The sequence below is a fragment of the Pituophis catenifer genome, unplaced genomic scaffold (assembly GCF_029215685.1).
Source record: "Pituophis catenifer annectens isolate HBS135680 unplaced genomic scaffold, rPitCat1.0.hap2 SCAF_2, whole genome shotgun sequence".
NCBI classification, from domain to species: domain Eukaryota; kingdom Metazoa; phylum Chordata; class Lepidosauria; order Squamata; family Colubridae; genus Pituophis; species Pituophis catenifer.
In genome coordinates, this window is record NW_027256882.1 from 148,042,929 (window position 1) to 148,056,940 (window position 14,012).

General features: G+C 39.2%; 1 protein-coding gene across 1 annotated transcript in view; it reads right to left on the reverse strand.

Moving 5' to 3' along the window:
• ERBB3 (erb-b2 receptor tyrosine kinase 3) overlaps positions 1 to 9,782 on the reverse strand; it is a 54,068-nt gene extending 44,286 nt beyond the window's left edge. The window contains exons 1-2 of the mRNA XM_070937743.1: positions 9,683 to 9,782; positions 6,748 to 6,934 (exon numbers count right to left, since the gene is read on the reverse strand). Coding sequence (XP_070793844.1) covers positions 6,748 to 6,934; positions 9,683 to 9,763 — 268 coding nt within the window. The 5' untranslated portion in view covers positions 9,764 to 9,782. The remainder of the gene's footprint in view (positions 1 to 6,747; positions 6,935 to 9,682) is intronic.
• Between the last annotated feature and the right edge of the window lie 4,230 nt (positions 9,783 to 14,012).

Genomic DNA, 14,012 nt, shown 5'->3' on the forward strand with positions numbered 1-14,012 from the left:
ACTACCTGTATACTATAATCCCAAGCAGGAATCAGAAAAAGTTCCTTTTAGGACCCTAGAACTTATTTAATCAGATGGCGTTATGCATTTATTGTGTAAAATAGTTGATGATTCCTTATGTTGCAAATTAATCCCAAAATCTTTCACAATATCCAGTTCGTCATAGTTAAGACAAGCAGGGGCAGTGCATCTCTCAGCTAATTAGCTGGTATATGTCTTCCTAAAAGTTTTGTCCACAAATTATAGAGCCAAATCAAGCTATTTCATCAGTGAATTCCAGGTACTCTGTTGTGTATGGATTTGACCTTGAATCAGGCATTTACAGTAGTGGCCAAAATTATGGAAAACTTTTCGGAAAAGTATATTTTGAGGTTTGATGGCTAATAACACCACTTTTTTTGGGGAGTTTCAAGATGATCATATTCCACTGCTGGAATAGCCTGGGAATAACCCAGACCTTAACCCAATTGAAAATCTATAGAGCCTACTAAAGAAACTTGTTAGTCAGAAGCGACCCAGCAATAAAACCCAATTAATAGAAGCAATCATTCAATCTTGGTTTCACATTATAACAGCTGCAGAACTAAAAGACTTGGTTCACTCCATGGGAAGACGTTGTAAGACTATAATTCATGCTAAAGGTTACCCAACTGGTGATAATTTTTGTATATCTCGTTTTACTTTTCTTCTTTATAACTGCTATTCTAATAGCAAATCCTTCATATTGCATTACAATCTTGATTAAATTATCTTTCCATTGATATATAATTTTATGGTACTACTCCCCCCAAAAAACTGGTGTTATTAGCTAGTTTTAGAAAATATACTTTTCCCAAAAGGTTTTCACAATTTTGGCCACTACTGTATATGCTTCTTGTTTATTAGACTTTTACCTGTTGTACAACTTCAGGCTTGGCCAGCTAGAAGACAGCATAATATGACTAGCTGATAAACCTGTTTCTTGAAATTGAGAAAAATGCAATTAAATTAAACTCTAAAAGCTTATTGTCAAAGAAGTAGATCCATAAATTCTTTTGGAGGATTGGACTTTCACTCATAAATCTCCAAATGGGAGATCTGATTTCAGATATAATCAGAAGTTCAGAGAGATAGCCATAGGAGGAACAGGGGTGTAGCCTACCACTTAAAATACCTGACTCGCTGGCTGATAAGAGATACACAGGCTTGTTTTCTTTCTTTAGTATGAAACCATCCCTTTCTTAGGACAGCTGTGAAAAATGTAACAAATAAAGGTAGTCCTCGACTTACAACCACAATTGAGCCCAAAATTTCTGTTGCTAAGCGAGACAGATCTTAAGTGAATTTTGCCTGATTTTATGAGCTTGCTTGCCACTGTTGTTAAGTGAATCACTTCAGTTGTTAAATTAGTAAAGCAGCTGTTAAGTGAAGCTGGCTTCCCCATTGACTTTGCTTGTCAGAAGGTCACAAAAGGTGATCACATGACTCCAGGACACCGCAACGGTCATAAATATGAGTCAGTGTAAAAAACTGTCACGTTACCTTTTTTTCAGCATCATTGTAACTTCAAACGGTCACTAAATGGATGGTTGTAAGTCGAGGACTACCTGTATAGAATCCTTAAATTTGAAAAGGGAAGATCAGAAGTAGGGAGATCAGAAGTAGAATGAATTGTGTAAATATGTACCTGTGCGTATATATTTATTTTTTTTCCCTAGTGATATTTATAGATTGCAGAATTCAAAGTTTGAATTCCTTTGGTGCAGGTAACTTATCCTGCCCAGAGGACAGGGTGCTACCAGTTAAACATGGGAAAACATCCCAATAAACATCCTTAAAGCTATCTTAGAATTATGATCTGTAGGTAGAACATTCAACTTTAATTCCTAATTCTGACAGTAATTCTGACAGGATGCTTTATAAAAAACCCACAAGTTAATTACAGAGGAATCCATTCCATGCCATGCTTAATACTCCCACCACTGTCACAAACAACTACTCTGTGTTGCAACAAAGCCACACCAATGGAAGCTGGCCCAGAAAAACAACGACAGAACAAACCCTTATCACCTTATCTTATATATCTTGCTGAAGAATTTCTCTTTCGCTTTCTATTCTCTTGAATTTTCTCTTAGTTTAATTTCCGAATCTTGTGGTTGGGACTGAAAAAGCTGTTAGAACTGGCAGGGTGACAAATAGGTTTCCTACCAAAAAAGGCTACATTATGCTCATTACTTATACACTTAAATATCTGTTTGTTGGGTTTTATTTTTATATGTCGATCACAGGAAAATAATTTGAACTATGATTGAATTAAGGAACTCCCCATCAGAGCCCTAATCTAGTTTTTAACATGGAAGCAGTTACCAACAAACTTATCAAATACAGTACATTTCAAGATGCACAAATTTTCTGAGAGCTAAAAAATTGGTTTGGAGAATGACTTACAACAGTTAATTTAGTGACCATTCAAAGTTACAAGGGCACTGAAAAAAGTGACTTATGACCGTTTTTCACAGTTACGACCTTTGACGCATCCCATGATCATGTGATCAAAATTCAGATGGTTGGCAACTGGTTCCTATTTATGACTTGCTATGTCACTTGCTGTGATCCCGTTTTATGACTTTCTGACAAGCAAAGTCAATGGGGAAGGCAGATTCACTTAACAATCATGTTGCTACCTTAACAACTGCAGAGATTTATTTAACAACTGTAGCAAGGAAAGTCGTAAAATGGGGCAAAACTCACTTAACAAATGCCTTGCTTAATAACAGAAATTTTGGGCTCAATTGTGGTTATGGAATGGAATAGAATTCTTTATTGGCCAAGTGTGATTGGACACACAAGGAATTTGTCTTGGTGCATATACTCTCAGTGTACATAAAAGAAAAGATACGTTCGTCAAGAATCATAAGGTACAACACTTAATGATAGTCATAGGGTACAAATAAGCAATCAAATCATATTAGGAAACAGTCAATATAAATTGTAAGGATACAAGCAACAACTTGTCATAACCTGAGGACTACCTATATTCTAAAACGAATTAGTGAAGTTGACTCTCAAAGGCGTCTGTCCGAGAGTTTCAAGATGATCAAGTTGTTGTTCAATGTACAACTCAGATACTTGAAATTTTGTTTTAGAGGTAGTCCTCAACTTACAACCACAACTGAGCCCCAAATTTCTCTTGCTATGTGAGACAGTTATTAAGTGAATTTTGTCCCATTTTATGACCTTTCTTGAAACAGTTTTTAAATGAATCACTGAAGTTGCTAAGTTAGTAACATAGTTGTTAAATGAATCTGGCTTCCCCATTGACTCTGCTTGTCAGAAAGTTGCAAAAAGTTGATCACAAAATCCCGGGACACTGCAACCCTCATAAATATGAACCAGTTGCCAAGCATCTGATTTTTTGATCACGTGACCATGGGGATGCTGCAACGGTTGTAAGTGTGAAAAACAGTCATTTTCAGTGCCTTTGTAACTTTGAATGGTCACTAAATAAACTGTTGTAAGTTGAGAACTACCTGTAGTTAATTAAGCAGTGACTTAAATTTGCTACTGAAAAAACAGAGAATAATAAATATTAAGAATAACACATGGAATGTGTTGCCTTTCAGATGTTGCTGGATTACAATTCTGTCCTTCCAATATCATTGTCTACTCTGGTTTGATGGTTGTCTACCCATCAAGAATGCCACTAAGTCCCACTGCTTTGGTTTGAGAATTGGTTTATGTACACTATTTCTACTTTAGCAAGTTTCATTAAAGTCCAAGTGCATGTACTATTAAACCCACACAGTTCAAAATCCTTCCTGAATATCTGGAATAGGCCGAAGGGATATTTACTGGTAGATAACTGGCTGAGTTAAAAGAAGTCAGTAATTTCTGACACCCAACTATTTACCATAGTAACAGCAGAATGAGCTCATCCCAAAACTATATTGCTGAAATTACAAAAGTTGCAGCAGGGGGAACAGGTAAGTCCAGAGTGTTTTTTTCCTATGGTAGGAGAAGTCAATGTAGCTTCCTTTCCTGAAGGAACGATTTTATGCTGAAGGGTTTTAATTAAAAAGAAAGCCAAACAGATCCCATAGATCTGAACTCTCTCTCCTCCCCTCTTGTCTGTCACATTGAGGCAATATTTGGATCCAATTACACTTCCTTTCAGCTTTCAGTTCTTATTTTCAGATAAGTGCAATCATAATGAAGATAGCAAGAAAAAATGAAGACGACAACCCAAAAATCACAAGTAAGATCTTGCCTGTACACACATTCATATTGGGTAATTGTTTCGGTTTCTGTCAACAATCCTATGACCTCCAGTGAGATGCTCTGAGATCTAAGCTTTCATTATAAAAGTAGAAAACTTCTACTAGAGTTCTCTGGGGAAGGGGACAATCCCAATATATTTTCACAGCATAAATATATAATGCTTTTATAATGCCCCTCCTGAGACGTAGCCCAAGTTAGTGGAAGGTGAGGAGAAGGGAGATATTATTCCCTAGCTCTGCCTTAAGAGCCTTTTGAATTCTTTTGGAATAAACTTCACAAATTACAAAAAGGAGGAAGCTATTTTGAAGTTGGTTCCTTAAATTTACATTTGGTGTAACAATCTGGTCTTCAAGCTCTTGTTTTCAGTTTTCTTTTCCAAGTTTCAACCCTCCTGAAGAAGTCCATGGGATAATTTCAGATGAGCCTCATAATAATTCAGTTCAAAATAAAACAAACTCCCAACCATCACTGAACTTCATCTACTGAATAGAAAATTAATGATTAACATTATCAAAGGTGCTTTTTCAAAAGACAACTGGACATTGACTCCTTGAAGACGTTTCACTTCTCATCCAAGAAGCTTCTTCAGTTCAGAACAAAACCTCTTCAAAGAAAAACAAAGTCCAGTTGCTTTTTGAAAAAGTACCTTTGGGACAACCATGAACTGAGTGACTGAGAATCTTTATAGATATTATCCACTAGACTGCTTTATCATCGTCTCAGGTCTAGTTACTGCAATACAAGGCTTCTGTTATCTGCTTAATAACATGTAACCTATAGATCTTCTCACCACGTACTTTTAAAATCGCACGTGTCTCGTTGTACACATCTTTTATAGTCACAAGCCTAACAATTATTCACTTGTTGATGGTTTCATCAAGGTATCAGAGGGAAAAGGAATTTTAATCCTGACAAATTGTAGGCTTCTCTTTGGCACCCAACAACTCCCTTTATCTAAATGGCTCCTGGCTATGCCTTTGGCAAGACCAGGGATATTGTCCAAATGATACTTTTCATTCTAAAATATGATGGTGTAGAGCAAGGGTGTCAAACTCACATCATCATGGCAGCGTCATGTGATGTATCGGGGCTTTTCCCTCCCTTTGCTAAACCAGGCATGGGTGTGGCCAGCGTGTGATGCATCCGGCCCATGGGCCGCAAGTTTGACAGCCTTGGTGTAGAGGAAACCCTCTTTTTCTCTTCCTTTCATAATATTAGCATTCAAAAGTTATACAATTAGACCAATCTCCTCAAACAATCCAAAATTAATTGATTGAACATGCTATTATCAGAGCATATGGTGGCTTTCTATTTAAAAGGTAATCAGACAAATTCATTGATAGCAGCTAGGTGAGATCTCTAGGTCCAGAATTGGCCAATGAATTTAAGTTGCTAGAAGGCTATTTACAGGAGTTCTTGGCTGCCATCATGGGAAGTAGGAAGTTGGATCAATGCAGTGGGCCCTTTTCTTTTTCGTCTTTTTCTTCTTCCTTTTTACTAACTCTGCTACTAAGTAAAAGGTGTTCCTCATAACACTGACTGTATTAAAATGTACCCTGTTTCCCCGAAAATAAGACATCCCCTGATAATAAGCCCAATTGGGCTTTTGAACGCATGCACTAAAATAACCCCTGTGCATGCATTTTAAAAAATATTTAAATGCATGCCCAGCCAGTCCCCGCCATTTCCTCTGGTTAGGGTTAGGGAGACAGAGCTGGAAATCAGGTAAGACTGCAAGAGGAGCCCCGTCTTGCTCCACGTGCCCCAAAATAATAAGAAAATAGTCCAAGTGCTTATTTCAGGGTTCAAAAAGATATAAGATAGGGTCTTGTTTTCAGGGAAACAGGGTATCATGTGTTCAGAATATTGGAGAGGACCGTGTCCTTCACACATTCCTTCTTTCTGGTGTGAGAATCCTTTTCATCAGGAAAGGAAGTAGCTCAATCTGGGCTCCTTTCTCAAGCATCTCTCAAGACAAGCCTCTCAGATGTCATCCCAACATCAGTCATTACTTAAAGGAGCCGGTGGCTACATTTGTTCTAGAACTCTGGTCCTGTGCCCAGAAGCTGCCCTTAAGCAGGAACACCAGCAGTGTTACTTCAGGACACTCTATGGGTGGAGCAGTGCTATCAAGTTGCATCAGTACTAGGAACTGCCTGATTGGGGCTGCAGAAATCCAAAGGACCACTAGATAGTAGCAAAGAGCTAGAGTTTTCTGTAACTCTTTGCTGCCATCTAGAGATCACCCCTCTTACTTGTTGCCTGCTGCCACTTAGCTCTCACTGATTGTGCCACTCTAGACAAATGCTGGGCCTTATGTGCTTGAGGACCACAAAGCAACTACCTCCCCTATGTTGACTGTATATACACCACTGATTTTCAACAACTCTCCATAATGCTATAAGCTGTTCAAACTACCTGGAGGTTTGCTTCACATGTAAAAGAACATAGTCTGGTTTGCCTGGAGCTCAAACTCTATCATCATCTTACCTGTGAGCTGATTGAAACCCATCTGGTGTAGAGCGTGTGTAACATTTTTTTCATAGTTGAGGACCACATAGAGGGCATACTTGTCTTCGTAGTATTGGGTCCCACGTATCATACGGAGGTTCTGCAGTGGCAGGTAAGTGAAGACATTCATGGCGATCAAAACATAGCCTGTTACTTCTCGGATAGTCTAGGAAGGATGAAATGAAAACATAAAACTCACCATAACTCAGCCAGACTTAACATACCCATCAGAGATTATTTACCATACTGGCAGGGAATTGTCAGAAATGCAAACAAGCCAGGGAAAACTATCATAACATTTATTGCATATATTCACTATCAAATATGTGGCTAGTCATTTTGTTAATCAATCAGGCTTCCAAGTAAAATTGATGCCATCTTAGGATGCTGTGACTTAATGGAAGAGAAAAATGTATGTGATTGTAATTGGTTTTCCTCTGTTCTTCCTCAATGGATGGCAGCCTAAAAAAGCTGGATTTGATACGATAGTTGTTCCATTGGCATCACGGGCTCTACAAACATTTGGACGCAGTTCTGATGAACTGCAAGAAGGAACAGTTGGTGGAAAGGATCAATGAGTAGAGTGAAGCTAAACAGACTCACATCTTCAAATAGAGGTCACTGCCAAGGAGCAATAAATCAGAAGGGAGTGGGGAGTGATTTCTGATTGAAATGTGCCAAACAGGAAAGAGGGCTAGATCTTGGAGAGCTACCACCATTCATTTTTTAATTTTACCCAGCCAGCTGTATAGAAGCAGTATAGTTGGCAGAAATTATGTGGGATATAGGCAAAAACATTTCCCACCCCGTGCTTTCAGGTAGACTCCATATCCTTATATTACATGGTTATTTGGATATAATCCATATCTAAAAACTTAAATATTCCCTATAACATGTAAATCAGTGGTGGGTTGCCCCCGGTTTGGACCGGTTCTATAGAACCGGTAGTAATACCGTTGGGAGGCTCCGCCCACCGACCCCAACGTCATCAGGCAAGCACGCACGCAAGCATGCACACGAGCAAAGCAAGTGCGTGCCCGAGCAAAGCAAGCGCGCAAGCATGGCCCCGTTGCGATCCAGTAGTAAAGGTAAGTAGAACCTACCCCTGATGTAAATGAATATTAAACATTTCATACTTTCATAATTCCTTTGCTGCACACACCCAGTTCTTTGCAATATTCTCTCATCTTTTCTATTACCTTCTCCTATTGGTATCTTATAATTATATTATTTTGTTGTTTGTATGTACACTGAGAGCTTCTGCATGGAGACAAATTCCTGGTATGTCCAATCACACTTGGCCAATAAAGAATATCATACTCTATATTCTACATTCTATTTTCATAAAAATTAGTGCTGAATTTCTCACTGCTAGCTAAGTCTTGCTACAATTGCTTACATTTATATTCCCAGTTCTTTATTTAGGGAAATAATTTTCAGACTTTTTATATCAATCCTGCCACATCTCCTCCACCATTATCCTCTCTCTCATTTTATTAGTATTTGCTTTTGTTTGGGATTGAGAAATCATGATTAAATTTCAGTTTTCCCCCAGAAATGTAGATGTAAAGAGATACATTTTACTCAAGCGTATCCCATATATCTGCATATACAGATGGATTCATGAAGTCACCAAGAAATAAGTAAAACTTAAAAGTCTTTATCTTCTTGAAAAATACAATATCTGAAGTAAAATAAATAAATCCAGAAAATTCTAAACATAACCAAGATATACATAATGAATAATCAGGGCTTGACATTGGTTGTCATAACTGATGCAATAACAGGCCTATCGGCCATATACGTAACCAATTCTCTTTCAGCCAGCTGCCATATTGCGTGGCGATCATCACCACATGATGAGCTCTTTGGTTAACTATGTGGCAGTATTGAAGTCAGGAGTTGGCTACCTTCAGAAAATGTTTTTCAGAAACCTCAGATTATTGTAAGACAGCAAATGGGCACGGAAAGGACCTCCGAGATTTCGAAAACACCCACTGGGTTAATAATTGACAGATTATTGTGCCATTGGAAGGACAGAAAGTTAACTTTGATCACTTTGCTCCAATTGTTGTTGTTTTTTTTTACTGGTGATGCCATGGAGCCCGCATTCCATAGGCAAGCTCAGTCTAGATTAATGTTACCATCTAGCCATTTAGAGATGGGTATGTCATCCCTTGGAGCCACTTCTCTGAGCATAATCCAAACCTCCACTGCCTCAATCACAAAATGAAAACAAATTAACCCAACAGAGACATTTTTAGCCAACTACTATCCACATATTCTATGTTTTTCTTAACCAAACAAATTCCTCTTTTTTCTTTTTAACCAAACTAGACTTCCTTCCTATATCTGGGGTTACCTATAAAAAAAAATATTACTTTGCTGAATAAGTCATAATCTAAGATCTACTGAAATTGTTGACACTGACTTCAAAACATTATATAAGGAGGCATTAATCCTAAATGTGTTTACTTCTGAGTAAAGCTCTTTAGGGTAAATAAATTTGGCATGTCCCTTGGATAAATTATTTAAATATTCACAATCATTAGTGTCTCATGATTCAGGTATTAGGGAAGGGAAAAGAATGATGAGACACAATGGAATGGGCATGTAAGCATTTTCTGGTTTTTCCCTGCAATCTATCCAATTAAATAGAAGATTATTGGGAAATATAACAAAGTGAGATGTAGTCTATCACTGATTTTTTTTTTTAAATCTGCCAGGAGCAAGTGAGAGCATGACCATCATTTGTCAGGTCTATGTACAATCACTAATAAAAACAGAAAGTTGGAATAGATAACTTCAGTCTGGTGAACGTAGATGGAAGAAGCCAAGATTTCCCACAGAGAATTTTCTACACTAGTTTCACACCTGCTGAAAAAAGGAAAATGTGTCCACCACATCTAGTTACCTGCAAGAAAGAAAGATCCTGGTTTTGTCCAATGAGCACTATCTCAAGGTTGCCCATGACGATCTCACAGTTGTTGTACATTTTATATAGTGTCTGATACCGTTGCTGGGCATCTCCTGTCACACTGAGCTCATTTTGGGTGCCTGCACAAACTGCAACAAGAAAGAAAAGAAAAGAAAAGGAATGCATAAATCATTCATGAAGCCCACCAGACATAACATAGTTCAGTACTTATTCTATAATAGTTTGCATCATAAAAGCAAAATCATCCATATATCATCACTTTCTGCTTTGATCAACCATTTCCACCAGAGCATGGCACTAGTAAATATCAGGAATGGAGCAGATAAGGTGCTACAGTCCAATCAAAGTTCTTACAGGGCTCTATTCTTTCAAATTAATCAAAATATCAATCTTGATGGGTATATATTTACCCTGTTATCAGTCTGAGGTTAGCTTCACTGCCATGGGTTCCATCTAAAAACACATGAATTAGATTTTTATGAAGGTGCTAAGATATTGTTGTTATCCCTTCCTGCATTATTTGAAAAATTCTTCAGGGACAAGAGAAGATGATTAGACATTACAGTCAATCTTATAAAGGGGGTTATTAGACAAAGGTGCTGCCCCTGTTTTGTGATGGAATAAGTTCTTAGGTGATCCAATGGCATCATGGCCAAGGGCTTGTAATTGTGCAAAATCTCATTATCTCTCTATAGTTTCTATTGATGGGAAGCTTCCATTTCAAGGCAATTGACAGTTCAAACTCTGGTCAATTTTGTCCCTGTTCACTTTGCTTGGGTTATTTTAACTGGTAGGAGGAACTGTAAGGAATGGAAGACTGGGAATAAATCTACTGTCAAAATACCCTGCATCAATCTCAGATACATTTGAAAAACTGAGAAGCAGAGAAACTATTGCCCTTAAATATTTCCCAAGGACTCTAATGCTTCCAAGGCAGAGGAATAAAGATACACAAAACAAAAATATGTAAGAAACAGAGATATAATCCATAAAGGGCTTTTCCTAAAACAGGTTGCCGCTAATCTAAACTGATAAGAAAAATCAGATGATATGACAAAATCCAATAAGAGCTCTTCCAAATTCTTTTTTGTTGTTGTTGTTGCTGTTTTTGCTTCCTTCTCGGAACTATTAACATTAGAGATAGTCATCTACCTGTGAATTCCTCAGAAGGATAGTAATGTTGGCTAATATCCAAAGAGAAATTTCAAGTGTGTGACGTACAAACTAGAACATTTTATATTCTCCATTGTTCATAGAATTATAGGGCTGGAAGGGACCTTAGAGGTCTTCTACTCCAACCCCTTACCCAAGACAGGAGTTCTTATACCATCTCGGTTGTCCAGTCATTTCTTGAAAACCTCTAGTGATGGAGCATCCACAACTCCAAGAGGCAAGCTGTTCCACTCATTAATTGTTTGCACTGTTAGAAAATCCCTCCTTATTTCCAGGTTGGATCTCCCTTTGATGAGCTTCCACCCATTGCTTCTTGTCCTACTCTAGATGCTATGGAGAATAAATCAACTCCTTTTCCCTACGACAGCCCATCATGTCTCCCTTAAGCCTTCATTTCATAGGCTAAACATACCTACGATAGTTCCCTTCGCTGTTTATCACACAATTTAGCCCCCTGACCCCTTATCATCCTTGTTGTACTTCTCTGCACTCTTTCCAGGGCCTCAGCATCTTTTTTATATTGTGGAAACTGGACGCAGAACTGGACAGAGTATTCCAAATGTGGTCTCACTAGTACAGTAGAGAGCGATACTATCTGATGTTGCAACCTAGGACTGTGCTGGCTTTTTTGGCAGCTGCACCAACCTGCTGATCCATATTTAAGTGGTGGTCTACTAGCACAGCTAGATTCCTGTCACAGGCACTACTGTCCAGTCAGGTACTGCCTATCCTGTACCTGTTGTTGTTGTTTTCTTCTTCCTCCTCTTCCACCTCCTCTTCCTCTTTTTCCCACTTACAAGTTATTATTAACTCTTCCCTCTCCCTAACTTCTAAACATTTACCCTGAGGAGTAGGAGTCCCAGCCAATCAGAAAAAGCTCAATGTTTCTTAGGAAAGCCAAAACATTTTAGTTTCACACAATGTGAAGATCCATCACATCATGAATATGGAGCATAGGTCTATAATTCACTTTTACAATGAAGCCTCCAAGTTTCAAGATATGAATGCTAACTAGAAATGTTTAAAACGCGCAGTCTCTACCTACCTAAAGGGTGTGAGGTTGGAAAATGCTGCTCTACTGGATGACAAACAGGTCCTACCAAAAGCGTAGAAAGGGGTAGAAAACTGTCATCCTGGTGTCCTACTTCCTAGCTTTGACCAAAGTCAACCAGTCTTAAGTGACATGCATGAATGAAAATTGTGAGCATTCGCACATTCAGTGTCCTCTCCCTGAAGGTAAATCAAAACAGTCAAATTCTCCCCACAGCTTAAGTAGATTCACTACACTGCAAGAGGAAGGGTGTGATAAGGTTGAAACAATAAGGAATTAAGATGCTTGATGAGATCACGATCAACCCCTTTTTGGATCTATTACTTGAAAGCACAAAATCCACTATGAGATTTACAGTAACAGGAAGTGGAATGTAAATATTTTTTGAATAAACAAGGAAGACCTAATTGGCTATTCTTTCTCTATCTACCACAGAGATCAGAACAGTTGACCAGAAAAGTAAGATTCCAAAAAGTTAAAAAGGACTACCTACTGGATTCATATAGGCCACAACCTAGGGTTTCTATTAATCCTGTATTCCTGAAGAAGCCACATTTGGCTAGGATCACTAAGTAATATGCTACGGTTTTTATTTATTTATATCCCGACTTTTTCTTTTCTACAAATGTCAAGATGGCAAACATATCCAACACACCTTCCTCCTCCTACAGTATTTCCCCCAGAACAAGTGGAGAGAGAGTGACTGGCTCAAAGTCACCCAGCCAGCCTTCATGGCTAAGGCAGGACTTGAACTCATGGTTTCCCACTCTGTAGCCCAGTGATGGTTAACCTTTTCAGCACCGAGTGCTGAAACTGGAGCACGTGGGCAGGCCAGAGTGCCAGAACCCGGAAGAGAGTAGCTGGCCCGTGCGCATGCATGCATGCGGTGGCCAGCTGCTCTTCCGGATTCCGTTGCATGCATACATGCCAGCAAGCTGGTCTGGCTTGCATGCGCACCAGACAAGCTGTCCGGCACGCATGGCATGTGACGGAACCAGGAAGAGCAGCTGGCCACCGCACGCATGTCCACAGAGAGGGCTCTGTGTGCTACCTCTGGCACATGTGCCATCTCTGGCATGCGTGCCATCTCTGGCACGCGTGCCATAGGTTTGCCATCATGGCTCTAGCCTGATGCCTTAACCACTAGACCAAAGTGGCTCTCTTTGAAACCATAATGGCCAGAATTGTGCATTGCAGCAATTCGAAACCAAACAAAGCACTTGATGTATGAACTCAGCCACTTACCCTGAGAGCACAGATAAGATGCTCCTTTCTCATTGGGTGAATGGTCCAACACTCAAGTACCTAAGACTGTAAGCTTATCAGATGAAAATGTTTCCAAAGGGTAACAGGGTTAACTCTGCTGCCCTAAATATAATAGCCTGTGTTGCATTACCACACAACGATACAACCGCAATTGGTTGAATAAACCAAACTTGGTGAGGCACACACAGGACACTAAACCACAAATAAGCACACACCATTGATCCAGTTTGTTTGAGTCAGTGAGCACATTTTAAAGTTCAAGAGCCTGTTAGAAAGACTCACACCAAATAGGTGACGCTGTGGATTATTCACTCATAAAATGCCCATTCACAAGAAGGCAAATAGAATAGACTGCTCCTGGCCACTTCCTGCCCAGTTGTTCCCAACTCCTCAACTTGTTTTTATTTAAGTATTTCCAAACAGATAGGTACACTTTCAAATAAAGCAGTAGGCTGCAGCCTTCCACCATCTTACTTTTCTCAGAAAATAGCAGCATCTATTATTGAGCAATGGTGGCGCAGTGGTTAGAGTACAGTACTGCAGGCTAGTTCTGCTGCCTATCGGCTGCCTGCAATTTAGCAGTTCAAGTCTCACCAGGCTCAAGGTTGACTCAGCCTTCCATCCTTCTGAGGTGGGTAAAATGAGGACCCAAATTATTGGGGCCAATAGGCTGACTCTGTAAACCACTTAGAGAGGGCTGTAAAGCACTGTAAAGCAGTATATAAGTCTAAGTGCTATTGCTATTGCTATCTACTGGGAAGGTTAGAAAAACCAAGATGGCAGACCCAGAAGCGTGATCACAGTTCTCCCTATGTT